The 15,444-nt window shown below is 45.8% G+C and overlaps 1 protein-coding gene across 1 annotated transcript in view; it reads right to left on the reverse strand.

Annotated features, from left to right (window-relative positions):
* syt17 (synaptotagmin XVII) overlaps positions 1–13,235 on the reverse strand; it is an 18,263-nt gene extending 5,028 nt beyond the window's left edge. Inside the window, exons 1-7 of the mRNA XM_053640969.1 lie at positions 13,117–13,235; positions 11,926–12,034; positions 10,477–10,625; positions 7,061–7,239; positions 5,758–6,356; positions 4,903–5,023; positions 2,637–2,792 (exon numbers count right to left, since the gene is read on the reverse strand). Of these exons, the coding sequence (XP_053496944.1) occupies positions 2,637–2,792; positions 4,903–5,023; positions 5,758–6,356; positions 7,061–7,239; positions 10,477–10,625; positions 11,926–12,034; positions 13,117–13,235 (1,432 nt within the window). The remainder of the gene's footprint in view (positions 1–2,636; positions 2,793–4,902; positions 5,024–5,757; positions 6,357–7,060; positions 7,240–10,476; positions 10,626–11,925; positions 12,035–13,116) is intronic.
* Positions 13,236–15,444: the final 2,209 nt, after the last annotated feature.

The following is a 15,444-nucleotide window of genomic DNA, read 5'->3' on the forward strand; positions in this document are numbered from 1 at the left end:
TGCGAGCCTCAGACATGACGGACTGTGGGAGCGTGTAATACAGTCACGTCTCTGGGAGAGGTCCGGAGGGAGCGGGCGAGGGTGCGGCGCCGGTTCTGGTCACTCGTGTGAGGTCGAGGTGACGCGTCTCTGCCCTGACGTCAGGACTGGCATGGTTCTTATTCGACAGCAGGAAGAGACGGAGGAACCAGACGCAGGCCGAGGATGTTCCCGTGAGCGATGTCTGAACCACACCTTGTTCCCTATGTAGTGCACTATGTTGTAGTGAACACGACACAGCGCGACGTCACTGACAAATCCAGTGATGTGATACAAGCTACATGATGATGATGATGATGATGGAGAAATATTTGTGATGGTGCTCACTCTCAGAGAAAAGGTACCAAGCTCGAACGGACTTGTAGCCGATCTGACGGCGTTAGTTTGATGGTGAGTGTGCAGGAGCGTGAAGCGCTACAGGGAGCAGGACGGCCTGATGGGAGACAGATTCGGCCAGAACACCACGTCTGTTTCCACTCACCACATCACACACACCAGACAGCGTACAGCAGGGAAAGGGCATCATTAACACTGATTACCCACTGCTGAGGGAGGGAGAGAGAGAGAGGGAGGGAGGGAGAGAAACAGGAGAGAGAGAAACAGACAGACAGACAGAGGGAAAGAGAAAGAGAGACAGAGAGAGAGAGAGGGAGAGAGAGACAGAGAGAGATAGAGAGAGAGGGAGGGAGAGAGAGAGAGAGAGAGGGAGGGAGAGAGAGACAGAGAGAGATAGAGAGAGAGAGAGGGAGGGAGAGAGAGATAGAGAGAGAGGGAGGGAGAGAGAGACAGAGAGAGAGGGAGGGAGGGAGAGAGAGACAGAGAGAGATAGAGAGAGAGGGAGGGAGAGAGAGACAGAGAGAGATAGAGAGAGAGGGAGGGAGAGAGAGATAGAGAGAGAGGGAGGGAGAGAGAGATAGAGAGAGAGGGAGGGAGAGAGAGACAGAGAGAGAGGGAGGGAGGGAGAGAGAGACAGAGAGAGATAGAGAGGGAGGGAGGGAGAGAGAGACAGAGAGAGATAGAGAGAGAGGGAGGGAGAGAGAGACAGAGAAAGACAGAGAGAGACAGAGAGAGAGGGAGGGAGAGAGAGAGGGGGTGGGAGAGAGACAGGAGAGAGAGATAAACAGACAGACAGACAGAGGGAAAGAGAAAGAGAGACAGAGAGAGAGGGAAAGAGAGACAGACAGAAAGCCAGTCAGACAGAGAGAGACAGACACAAAGAGGAAGAGAGACAGACAGACAGACAGAGGAAGAGAGAGAGACAGAGAGAGGAGGGAGGGAGAGAGAGAGAAAGAAATATAGGCAGAGAGAGAGAGAGAGAGAGAGAGAGAGAGAGAGACAGAGAGAGAGAAACGGAGAGGAGGGAGAAAGAGACAGCCAGAGGGGAAAAATGCAAACATTCTCCGTAGGACAGGAAGGTTCTAGCAGGAGGGCGTGGCATGTGGGCGTGGCATGTGGGCGTGGCACATGAGCATGGCAGGAGAGCAGCGTGCCCAAAAGCTTCCTCTTTTCATGTGGACTACAAAGAGCTGCAATAAAACACCACATGCTGCTCACCCCCAGTCACCAGCGTTCTTTCTTTTTTCTTTCCAATCATTCTTTCATTCTTTCTTTCTTTATTCTGCTTTTCTTCCCCATCTTTCCTTCTGCTTTATTTATTTCATTTTGAACAGTAAATTACTTGATGTGGTGGATCCACAAACAATAGAATAAAAAACGTATGTAAGTATGCAACTTCAAACCACCCCTAACCTAAACTCCGCCCCCTTTCCCTCAGTAATCTGCCATTGCAAAGCCCTACATTTGCATATCTGAACCTGATTGGCTTTTATATTTGATGACATAACAACACTTCCCTGTCATGTGTCTGTAGTGAACCAAAATCAAACAAAAAACTATTTTTTATAAAGTTTGTGATGTTTAATGCATTTTGGATGAACAGGGTAAAAAAGTAAGAGCCTGAAATACGTCATCAGAACCAGCTCCGTATCAGGGGAAAATGACATGTGCAAGTTTTTAGAACTAAATTATTTCCTTTCGAGGCATTTTGAATAATGAACTTGATTTCAGGTGTGAAACATGAAGGCTACAAAAAAATGATGGAAAGTCGGATGAGCCGCACAAAAAACCACAATATTTTAGCTACTAGAAATAAAGCCTGAGCCCAATTTCCTCTGTGCTTTCTTTTCAGAAAGAAATGCATTAATTAAGTCCAATTAAATTCAGTCAGGCTGGCATTTGAAATAAAAGGTAACGAGCGCTTTCTTGCAGCCGGAGCAGTCTCACGGCGTGTGTGCACGTCTGACGGAGATCTTCTCCCTGTGCTGGACGGGTAAGACTGCCAGGAAAAAAAAAGAGTGTCCTCATTTTTTGAAGCCAATTAAAGAAAGCAGCGAGACATTTCTCTCACTTTTCTGTTTCTGTGCCGAGGTCGAGAGGAAGCCGAGAAACGTGTAATTGAAGAGAGAATCGGCTCAGATGTCTGGGAATTCGAGTTCCTCTCAGAGACGACCCATAATCAGAGCTGGAATTTGGTTCAATTGAATACTGTTAGGAGTGTGTGTGTGTGTGTGTGTGTGTGTGTGTGTGTGTGTGTTTACCTGTGAACACAAGGCTAACCTCGCTCAGTTCCTCATGAGGCACCCGGAAGCTGAAGGACTCGTTGAAGTAGGGGTCGATGGTTCCCCTCATACACGACGTCTTCTTGGTCTTCACCAGCTTCAGTCCTGCCACCAGCTGAACTTTCACAAAGGGATCTGACACCGAAACCAATCAGACAGATTCACATTTTTAACAAGCACTTACATTGACCTGGAAATAAAAAAAATAGCTGAAATATTCTCAAAGGTGTGAGAAGGAGTGAGAAGGAGTGAAATGAAGTGAGAAGGAGTGAGAAGAAGTGAGAAGGTGTGAGATGGAGTGAGAAGGTGTGAGAAGGAGTGAGAAGGAGTGAGAAGGTGTGAGAAGGTGTGATATGGAGTGAGAAGGTGTGAGATGGAATGAGAAGGAGTGAGATGGAGTGAGAAGGTGTGAGAAGGAGTGAGAAGGAGTGAGAAGGAGTGAGAAGGTGTGAGAAGGTGTGAGAAGGTGTGATATGGAGTGAGAAGGAGTGAGAAGGAGTGAGATGGAGTGAGAAGGTGTGAGAAGGAGTGAGAAGGAGTGAGATGAGTGAGAAGGAGTGAGAAGGTGTGAGATGGAGTGAGAAGGTGTGAGAAGGTGTGAGATGGAATGAGAAGGAGTGAGATGGAGTGAGAAGGTGTGAGAAGGAGTGAGAAGGAGTGAGATGGAGTGAGAAGGAGTGAGAAGGTGTGAGAAGGTGTGAGAAGGAGTGAGATGGAGTGAGAAGGTGTGAGATGGAGTGAGAAGGTGTGAGATGGAATGAGAAGGAGTGAGATGGAGTGAGAAGGTGTGAGAAGGAGTGAGATGGAGTGAGAAGGAGTGAGAAGGTGTGAGAAGGTGTGAGAAGGTGTGATATGGAGTGAGAAGGAGTGAGATGGAATGATAAGGTGTGAGAAGGTGTGAGATGGAGTGAGAAGGAGTGAGATGGAGTGAGAAGGTGTGAGAAGGAGTGAGAAGGAGTGAGAAGGTGTGAGATGGACTGAGAAGGTGTGAGAAGGAGTGAGAAGGAGTGAGATGGAGTGAGAAGGAGTGAGAAGGTGTGAGATGAAGTGATAAGGAGTGAGAAGGTGTGAGAAGGAGTGAGAAGGTGTGAGATGGAGTGAGAAGGTGTGAGAAGGTGTGAGAAGGTGTGAGATGGTGTGAGATGGTGTGAGAAGGTGTGAGAAGGAGTGAGAAGGAGTGAGAAGGTGTGAAAATGAACGTGTGTGACGTAAGTTCACGTAAATCAGGCCGTTAGTTCCACACACACACTCACACACATTAACACACTGGGGCAATTATAAAGTCACTTAAACTGCCTAGTTACATGTTGTTGTTGTTTTGGAGGTTGGAGGAAACCGGTGAACCCTGCACTCTCAAAAACCTCTCATTTACATGTTGGTTCCACCCCTGACTTTGCACTTGGCGTCATTTCTATGCAATCAGTGTTAGTCTCTCACAAAACTTCACTCAGGTACACACACTTAGACAATTTATCCATCTGTACGCATGTTTGTCTCTTTAATCAGAATGTTAGCAAATCAGGCTACGCACTATACACAAAAAATATTGCCTCCCTTTTCCCGCCAACTTAGCCAACTTTCCCACCCACTAGCTAACTATCACATGACAGCTACCAGCCAATAAGGGTGAAGGCTAACACGTGCTCCCTCTGAGACACGTGAAGCCAGCGGTCGGGTCTTTTCGAACTACAGTGCGGCGTAATACACTCTAAGGAAAGCGCTATCTGCCCTCTTCCGCATACACAAGCTCACAGATGCCCACGATTGGCTAGTGTCACTGTGATTTAACAGGAGACCGATTACGCCCCTCCCACCCAGAGACAGAAGTTTTGTTGATTTTATCTGAGCCTTGTTTTGTGGTTCGCGCCTATTCCGCTTTTCCAAATGACTGATTATGTATTATCCTCATTTGGTGTCACTTTCACCTGCACTGACCGTCGCTATGGATACCGACTACGAGTCTTGAATCTACCCAAACAAAGCCAACGCTGAGCATACACACACTTGCGTCCTGCGTCAGCGTGTTCCACCGATCGTATTAACACCAAAACGGTCCAACATCTGGAAGACTGAAGGTCTGTCCACCCAAAATGCAACGATTTTAAATTCTGCCATTAAAAAAAGTATTAAAGGTTAAAATCCTCCTAAATTACAGCAGCTACAGCAGGGGAACCCTCAGCGCCTCCAGCTGTTCATATCACAGACTGAGCGAGTGGAAACCGCGACGAGAGGAACGAGGAGGTACCTGAACCCTGGCACATGTCGGTCTGGAGCAGCTGTTTGGCTCTGATGACGTCCACGTTGAGTCGGCCGGCGCTCGGCAAGTAGTTTAAGGACAGCAGCAGTTCCCCCAGTTCGAGTTCATTCTGTACAACACACACACACACACACACACACACACACAGTTATAAATCCACACGTTGACTGAGAACCGAGACACGACGTCCTTCTGACACTCATCACCATTTTAATGGAAAATATTATTAATTATTCCCCGGAGTTTACAGCTGCTCCAAAACAGCTTCACAGAAACCGGATAGTGACCGTTAGTCTGGTGGAATTTTGTTTATCTCGAGATAGTTGTTTAGCCAGATTCGATTTCTGACTCCTGATGATCAAAGACGTGAAATCAAAACCCTAGTGGAGTCATGTCGATCGACACGGCAACGATTTCAAAGAAATGAATCACGTGACTGTTTAAGTGAAATGCTTTAGCGCGGTAATGGCAGGGTAACATTTGAGGCACTATGGCAAAATTTACATCAACCTTTTAAAAATATTCTCACTTAGTAAATGTCGTATTTAACCGACAAAAATGAGCTCCTGCAAAAGTATTACCTGCCCTCTAGTGGTAGAAATTTACACCTGCACTGACTCCGCCCACTGTTTGACACTTTTGGGTAGAAACGATGTAAATAAGGCAAACATGAAAAATGTTATTTTGCTCATGCGATCGAGAGAAAACTGCAGCGTGGACAGTTGGAGTAAACCTGGAGCCTGAGCATTTTAGAAACTCAACCTCTTTTCCTAACAGAGAGCGTTTCGTCTCGCTCAGACAGAGAACCTCAACTCAACGGTGAATAAATGTAAATGATCAGACCTGTGAGCTGGGCACCAGAGCCTTCCACCAGTGTCCCCCCTTCACCAGGTCCACCTCGCTGAGCGGGAGCGTGACTTTTCCGATGACGCAGTGGCGTGAGAACTTGTCGAAGTCCAGGACGGAGAGCAGCAGCGTCCGGCGCTGGGCCTCGAGGAAGGGCAGCTCGAAGGTGAAGCGCTCCTCGAACACAGGGTTCTGTGTCTTGCGCTTGACGCCGGTCTGCCGCGAGTTCTTGTGGTCGGGCAGGAGGCTCATCTTGACGTAGGGGTTGGAGTGAGCCACGCCCGCGCCGGGAGGAGGCAGGTCCCGAGCCTCGATCACACGCACGATCAGCTGGCAGTGAACGAGGTCGTACTGCGTGCTGAAGTGCAGGAGGCCGAGCTGGTAGCGCAGCAGGAGCTCCTCGTCGCTCAGAGAGTCCACGTCGTCTCCGCCGGACTCGGACGAGTAGAGCCGCGGCTCCAGCTTCCGGAAATAATCGTCCGAAGGAGGCTGGGGTTTGCGCAGCGGCTGAACCGCCTCCTTCCTCGGGGACATGGCCCAGAATTCAATGGGCTTCGTGTCCACCAGCGGGGAGCTGGGACGCCGCGAATCCAGACCTGAGACGCAGAAGACAATTTGACATTCGCTACAATCCAATCCTCTAATAATAATAATAATAATAATAATAATAATAATAATAATTAAACTTCTAATCGTGCAGATATTTAATTTTTCATCCACAGTCCTGATTAAAGATCCTAAAGTCGGTCTCGAACATTTTTCAAAGTCAGATGAGACCCGTTTCATGTGTGAAGTTTGTTTCTCGCTACAAGGCTAACGGAGGCTAATTAACTTAGCGTAGCGCGTGTTTAAATCCCCTCATCACACAGCCACTTTAACCTAACGGTTTATCTACAGCATATAAAATATCAGAATAAATCTATCAATCAAAAACTATTTTCTCGTTCGAATCGTTTCTACAAGTACAAGCTCCGCCTTCTGACTTTAGACCACGCCCCCTAAGGAGCTCTTTGCTGTCCTTTTGTCCATGTTTATAGAAAACAGTGTGTGTGTTAGACAACTAAGTCTGTCTGAGACACCGAACATCTCCACAAAGCCGTTGCCACGGTGGGAGAAGTTACACACAGACGCACACACACACACACACACACACACACACACACATATTTAGTGCACCATGCTAAACTGGAGACTATATGCTTCCATTACATGTTAGCAACATTAGCATAGTAGCTCATTATAAATGTAAAGAACGTGTTTGGCCTAACTGTAACTTCAGTGCACAGTAACAGGGACGTACTGGAGAGCTGGCGTGCGAGGCTGAAGGTGGAGCGAGAGTTCTCCGAGCCGGACCCCCGGCTGCCGGGACTGGTGCAGCTCGGACTGCTGCTGCCCGTGGCGTCGCTGTGGGCCGCATGGACCTGATCACCAGACACCAGGTGAGAGTTTGACTCTTTCTCGTCGTTACAGTCGTTAACACTGAAAAAGAACGAGAGAGACGTTTTAATCCTCTTACACCACGGCAGCGTGTACATTCTATCCATTTATAGTTACACTTAATATCGCCACACATCCTCAAAACAAGTTCGTTCCTGTTCTCACAGCTATAAACCTTCGATCCCTCCTTTTTTCTCCCTCAAAAAAGGTAAAAAAACCCCATGCAGCTAGTCATGTTACCGAGAAACCTGGTACCCTGCTAAAAAAGGTTCTTCAAGAGGTCTTTGTATAACGAAGGGAAAAAAAAAAAGGTTGTACGAAAAGGAACCTTTTTTGACAGAGAACCGTTCTGTTGTAGGGTTCTACAGAGAGCCTGTAACGTACAGCTGAAGAACATGTAAGCGTTCTAGATGTTTTAAAGGTGTGTCTGTAACTGCGCTCAAATCACTGCCAAACATTCACGGCTGGTTTGAGTCGTCTGGGCGACCGAGTGAAGGTCGACTGAAGGGATCAGACCTGTACTGCCAGCTCGTCGATAAAATAAGCCACGCCCCCGTGTGGGGACTGTTGTGATGTCACTCATGCTGAGCACTCGTGGTGAGTGAAGTCTAAGATGCTATAAACTCAAGCATGTAGATAAACCAGTGTAAAAATACACCATCGATATTCCGTTAGTCGCAAATCACCTCCTGTGTTAGTGTATTATAGTGAGTCATGTGACCAGCGTCACGTGACTATGAGCGATATAGTACGACGCAGTATAGAAGGGAAAATATCAGCTATTGTACGTGTAGATGGTGTGTGCGTTGAGTTTGGATTTCATGCAACACTTTGGCACTTTTTTGCGTTGTTATGTCCAAGTACCGATCTCAATCTCAGTCCCAAAGTGACGACACCATGCACGCTGATCGAGGTAATAATAATAATAATAATAATAATACTGATAATAATGCATTACTGAAAGAAAGTTGGAGCATTTGTTAGAATCAGGGAACACAATTAATCAGTGAAGTCTGTAGAAAGAAGCAGGCGAGGAGTGAAATGACTGAAATCACATGCAGCAGGCGGATATAATTATAACAATAATCATTTAAAAAAAGAAGTCAATTTTTCTGTGCATGAATTAGCAAACGAGTCCGGGCCAGAGTGCAACTTTCCACATTAATATCCCGCCCCGGAGCTCGTGTAACAGCCGTGGCTAATTTTATTGTGTTTCCCTGCAGGAATAAATATCCTGTTTCGGTTATTTCTTTGGCGAGGCCTGACTGCGAGGACTTCCCTTAGGGATCATCAAGGACCCTCTGTGTCCATGACTACAGCGCAATGAGAGAGATAGTTGTCACGGCAACAGAGCAATCTAAAACACATGGCCTCAGAAGGTCGGCGGGAGGAGGGTGGGGGTGGAGTCGAGGGAGAGCTGCAGGACTGGCGGATGCGGCTCATGATTACTCCTGGAAATTCAGCGGATATTGAGCGATTAGTTCAGACGCAGCCAGCGTGCAAAACCCGTGTGCAAAACCCTGCGATTACCCAGCAGCCCCCGGGGGACATCTGTCCATGGAGAAAAACCAAGCAGGACTGACATTTCACAACACAACGCAAGCGCTTGATTAGAGACGGTGACGAAAACCCGCAGACTCGGATTGATCAGACCAAACCTTCACTCGTTTGCTCGTTCAGACTCACGTATAAACAAACACACGCCCAAAAACCCCCACAAGCATGACTCGAGTCATACGCCGCCTGACCGCAATGAGTCACTACACATCACATTACATTTCCCTGATAATACAGACCGGTGACCCAGCTGTGTTTCTGAAATAATTACTGAAGCACGCGCTTTAATCTGACGAGTCCGAGACGCTTCGCCGAGCAGCCAGACACGTCCACGACATCGCCGAAGTTCGGAAGAATCACAGAAAAATATATACATTTATACATAAAAACATCACCTGCAATATGCAAAAATTCTATTAAAAAAAAAAGAGTTCACACTGGAGATTTATGAGGTCATAAAGAATTCATATCTGCGTTATATAGGGCTTATAACGAGGTTTCTTAGTAAAGTGGTATACGGTTATAAGAGAACAATGGGTATTGCGATGGCATGAGGTTATAAAAAGTTCATAATAACTGCTGTGTGACATGTTATAAGGGGTTTATAAAGGGTTTAGGAGTTTATGAAGGGGTCATATGGGCATTATATGAGGTTATAACGAGTTCACAGACATAATTTAAAAGAAGGATATCTGCGTATTATGATGGTATGAGCTCATAGGAAGCTCTTACTGACGTGTGTGAGGTAATAAGGAGCTTATATGGACACTGAATGAGGTTATAAGATGATTATATGGGTCTTGCGTTTGTATGAGGTGGTAACGTTGATATTGGGCTCTGTGTGAGGTTATATGTAGTTTATATGGGAATGGAAATGGTATAAGGTATCGAAAGGTTCGTGTAGGAGTTGTGTTAGGTTAATAAGGGTTCATATGGGCATGGTATGAGATAACATACGCTGTGTGAGCTAGGAGATTACACGTATTGCTTATAAAGGGTTCATATGAGTGTTGTATTAGGGGGTAGGCTTCATAGTTGGCATTTTACCAGGTAGTGCAGGATTTGTATGGGTGTTGTTGAGTTGTAAATGGTTTACATAGGCACACTGTGAGGTTATAAGACTTAATATGGGTATTACACGAGTATTAGATGATACAGGGTTCCTTTTGGGTATTGTGTGAGGTTATAAATGGCTTATATGAGGACAGAGATGATCTAGGGGTATGAAGGGTTCATATGGTCATGTTATGAGTTTATAGCAAGCATAATATAGATGCTGTACATACAGTAGTTCTATACTGATATAGGTGTTGCGATGGTATAAGGGTTGTAAGAAGTTCATCCTGGGCATTGTGTGAGGTTATAAAGGGTTCATATGGACCGTTTATGAAATGAAAGAGTTCATATAACGGGTTGATGTAGTGTTGTGTGAGGTTATGATGTGTTTGTATGGTTATACGGGCTCCAGTCAGTGTTCTATGAGGTTATAAATGGTTCGTAATATGGACCCATAATATGAGGTCAAAACTTTTATATCAGGATTATGAGATTTTAAAGGATTCATACCGATCGTTCGGTTATACGGAGTGCACATGCGCACTGAATGAGGTTATAAAGAGTGCCTGTGGGCATTATATGAGGTTATAAAGGGATAATAAGGCTATTCTATGCTGTTATAAACGTACTGCGTGGTGATGATCAGAGGATTAAAGCTGTACTTACAGCCAGGAGGGCGTCTGTGCTGGAAACGGCCCCAGAATCTCCACTTCCTCCTCAGTGGTCTGACAGCAGCTACATTCCCAACACCAGCGCCAACACGCCCGACACGACCAGCGGCACAGCAGGAGATCCGTCAGAGTAGACAGCAGACCCTGAGGAGAATCATCCCACCACAGACACCACTCAGAGATCCCGAAACACCGCGCTAACTCCTGCACAACAAAGCATCGTAGCCTCGCAGAGTGGTAGCTACCTGCTAACTGATACTGTGTGAATTTCAAATATTTACCGCATACTAAAGTTAAGTTCAGAGTGGAGATACAGTAAGTGTGCAGAGATGTTTACCAAACACATGTTCACGAGCACAATGTGGAAAAAAAGAAAAGAGATGCAACGCATGAACAGCACGCTCTGGATCAAGTGCTATCTTATAGGCAGGTGGAAGCCATTCTGTTAAACGAATCCAAAACTGCGGTGATTAAAGCGATAATTACAGCTAGGAGTATCCATTCAGCAATATACTAAACTCCTATTAGGTTTATTTCAACGCTCGCCGTCTTCTCTTTCATACATCATCACAATTAGTGTTATTCGACTAGACTGCAGTGTCAAATCCATTTCGGACGCTTCTACTCAAGAAATATCTGGAAAACCTGAAGGTGTGACCTACACTCTGTTAATTCAATTGAACAAGACGTGTTTAATCATCTGAATGAGGCGCTCCACTTAACCCGACTCTGAATACCAGGAACTTTCCCAGCTTAAGTACTGTACTGACGTAACGATACTGTCCAACAAATGTGTATGAAAACTGTCCGGTTTGTAAGAATTGAACGCGGTTCGTCCAAATGACGGTTTGTACAGACTTTTCTGCATAAAATATGAATCAGTGTCTGGCTCTCGGTAAGGAGAAAAGCCTCGGGGAGTCTCAGAGAGCTTCTGATTAAGATTTCGTTTTTGAGCTTTAGCCGTGGTGTGTGAGTCATCGCCTCACTCTGCTGCGACACGGCCGCCTGGTCCCCGAAGCGCAGACGTGATTTAGTGCCGCTGCGCTCCGGCTAAACAAACAGCTTATGAACGCAGGTAGGCAATAAAGATGATCCGAACCGTCACAGAGACAGGAAGTGGAGCTGCGCTCGAGCCGAGGTGCAGGGTTCAGACCTCGAATCGAAAAGGCGAGCTATTTTCTGCTCGATTTCATCCGAGCGATTCTCATCACACCGAGGCAGCGAGGCGATCCACCGAGGCCACGATTGCTCCATCAAGAAATGCTGATTGGGTGCAAGAACATGGCGTGTGCGAGGGGAAATGATAAGGAGTGAGGAAATTAATAAATGACCTTTTGGACCGCGTGTGTAACGAAGACGTGGGAAGAATTTACGGCGTTGGTTCATGTGGCTGCGTAAACGTGCGTGCCAGTTTAACATCAGCAGGCTTTACTGTGACTCCTACCTCGTTGACGGGTTCCAGCTGTCCTTTTTTACAGGTGGGAGGAGGAAGAGGAGCGGCCGGGAGCAGGAGGGAAGAAAACCAGAGGAGTTTAGCGGGACAAACACGGCACACAGATTATATATACATAACATGTACACACTTCACTACAGCTGGCATACGCACAGTATATACACACCTGGAGGAAACAGACAAATAAATAAATAAATAAATAAATAAAATGAGATTATTACATGTTAACTGTCGGGTTTATAATCTGATCCGTTGTTGTTTTGGTCTGATTCGTTTTTAAACATTAATTAAAGGACAACTCCAGCTGTTTTGTTTTTGAACATGGTCTTTATCCACCACATCTGTCGCAGACGATTACGTTTAGAGACGGCGAAACACCGCGTTTTCTTTTCCGATCCCGAAACCTTGAGTACCTGCTGACATCGATACCCATCCGATATCCTTTACGTTCAAAAGTCCTAAGCTTTAAAATGGTTTACAGTACAAATATAATTAAAAAAAAAATCAATGCTAGCGAAACAAACACCAGTCGAGTCTCTTCAAATGTAGCTATGTAAACATTTCCGGTTCCAAAAATACATTTCTTTTCAAATCCAGTTCCAATCTGCGCTGTTCATTACAGGATGCGATGTCTGATCCGACGTTTTCTCCGACGTCCGATCCGATATCGTTTTGCAGAAATCTGCACTCATGTTTTTTGCTCTGATTTTAAATAAAACTGTTTTATATTGACATGATCCCTGAGTTCAGGTATTGAGGAACGTTGTGTGGATTCTGATGGCGTAGGGATACACAAACCCTTCAGGAGATGTGTAAAGTAACCGGAACTACTTTTGACTGTATCGCTGAAGTAGCCGAACGTTCATGATGGAAGAACAGAACAGATTTAGGAAGATTTTCTCTCTTTTTGTTCCTGCAGATTTACATTTGTGATCTAACCCTGACCCTATAAAGTTTAATAGCACAACATTTCTCAGTGCAGGGAATTTTCTTAAAAGAGAGTGGACAGAGATTAGGATTAAAAACACGCACACACACACACACACACACCGGAGGTTCCCTTTAATCCTGATGAACACTTTGTTCCCAGCAGGGTTCCTCCACACCCCTCCACACTGATCGCTAAAAGGTCATGTTCGAGTTATTATCTACTGATCCGGTCATCTTCATGCCTCGTCTCACCTGTTTCCCACTACTTCCTGTTTCAGTGCCCCGCCCCCTCGTTTGATGGACAGCCTGCAAACAGCTCCGAACCTCCCGCTGTTCTGAAAGACCAGCACTGATACGGGCTTTGAGGTCATGTGATCAAGAAGGTTAAAATTGCAGGTTAGCATCTGCGGGTTTTTTGTGTGTGATGTAAGGATGTCCACTAGGGGGCAGTGTGGCAGAAACTACAGATGAAAGTGTGTCGATGGGATTAAGAGAAGAAACGAAGTGCCGGAAGGGATAAAGAGGCTAGATCTGGGTTTACAGGTGAAGGTGTTTTTTTCTGTCAGGGAATTTCGGTAGAATTGTGATGAAATTTCTCTTGTCTAGTTTGTGTGTTTGGAGGTTTTACCCATAATCCCCTTCTCTGTGTACAGCTCTCGTAGCGTGTGTTAGTCGAAGCTGCTTTAAAAAACAAAATTCAGCTCAACATCGTTCCTCAGGCCACAGCGAGCAAGAGGCGGAGCTATGGGGACTGGCGGGAAAGTCCGCCTCCTAGTTCTGATTGGCTGGATGCAGATTGTGAGGAGAACTTCACACACACTCGATCACACACTGCTGCTTTAACACACACTTCTCACACACACACACACACACACACACACACACACACACACACCTTCTATCTCTCTCTCTCTCTCACACACACACACACACACACCTTCTATCTCTCTCTCTCTCACACACACACACACACACACACACACCTTCTATCTCTCTCTCTCTCACACACACACACACACACACACCTTCTATCTCTCTCTCTCTCTCTCACACACACACACCTTCTATCTCCATCTCTCTCTCTCTCTCTCTCTCACACACACACACACACACACACACCTTCTCTCTCTCTCTCTCTCTCACACACACACACACACCTTCTCTCTCTCTCTCTCTCTCTCACACACACACACACACACACACACCTTCTCTCTCTCTCTCTCTCTCTCACACACACACACACACCTTCTATCTCTCTCTCTCTCTCTCACACACACACACACACACCTTCTCTCTCTCTCTCTCACACACACACACACACACCTTCTCTCTCTCTCTCGCTCTCTCTCTCTCACACACACATATATACACACACATACTTCATAGATACACACACACACCTTCTATCTCTCTCTCTCTCTCTCTCTCTCACACACACCTTCTATCTCTCTCTCTCTCTCTCACACACACACACACACACCTTCTCTCTCTCTCTCTCACACACACACACACACACCTTCTCTCTCTCTCTCGCTCTCTCTCTCTCACACACACATATATACACACACATACTTCATAGATACACACACACACCTTCTATCTCTCTCTCTCTCTCTCTCTCTCACACACACCTTCTATCTCTCGCTCTCTCTCTCACACACACATACATACACCCACACACACTTCATAGATACACACACACGCACACCTTCACATACACACACTTACTTCACAGATACATACACACACACCTTCACATACACACACTTCACAGATACACACACACTTACTTCACAGATACACACACGCACACACCTTCACATACACACACACACTTCACAGATGCACAAACACACACTTACTTCACAGAAATACACACACACATTTACTTTACAGATACACACACACACCTACACACCTTCACACATACGCACACACACCCCTTCACATACACACATGTTCACACACACTTACTTCACAGATATACACACACACACCTTCACATACACACACACTCTCACACACACACTTCACAGATACACACATGTACACCTTCACACACACACACACACACACTTACTTCACAGATACACACACACACACACCTTCACATACACACAAACACTTCAAATATACACACACACCTTCACACACACACACACACATACTTCACAGATACACACACACATTTACATGTATTCATTTAGCAGACGCTTTTATCCAAAGCGACTTACAAATGAGAAAATACAAGCAAAGCGACATATCAAGCAGAGAACAACACAAGTAGTGCTACTGTACAAAACTCCATACCATACACACTTCACATACACACACACACACACACACACACCCTCACATACACACTTACTTCACAGATACACACACACACACCTTCACATACACACACACACACATACACACACTTCACAGATACACACACACACCTTCACATACACACACTTCACAGATACACACACACACACCTTCACATACACACACACTTCACAGACACACACACACACACACACACACACACACTTCACAGATACACATACACACAGTTACTTCACAGATACATAT

The sequence above is a fragment of the Ictalurus furcatus genome, chromosome 2 (genome assembly GCF_023375685.1).
Source record: "Ictalurus furcatus strain D&B chromosome 2, Billie_1.0, whole genome shotgun sequence".
Lineage (NCBI taxonomy): Eukaryota > Metazoa > Chordata > Actinopteri > Siluriformes > Ictaluridae > Ictalurus > Ictalurus furcatus.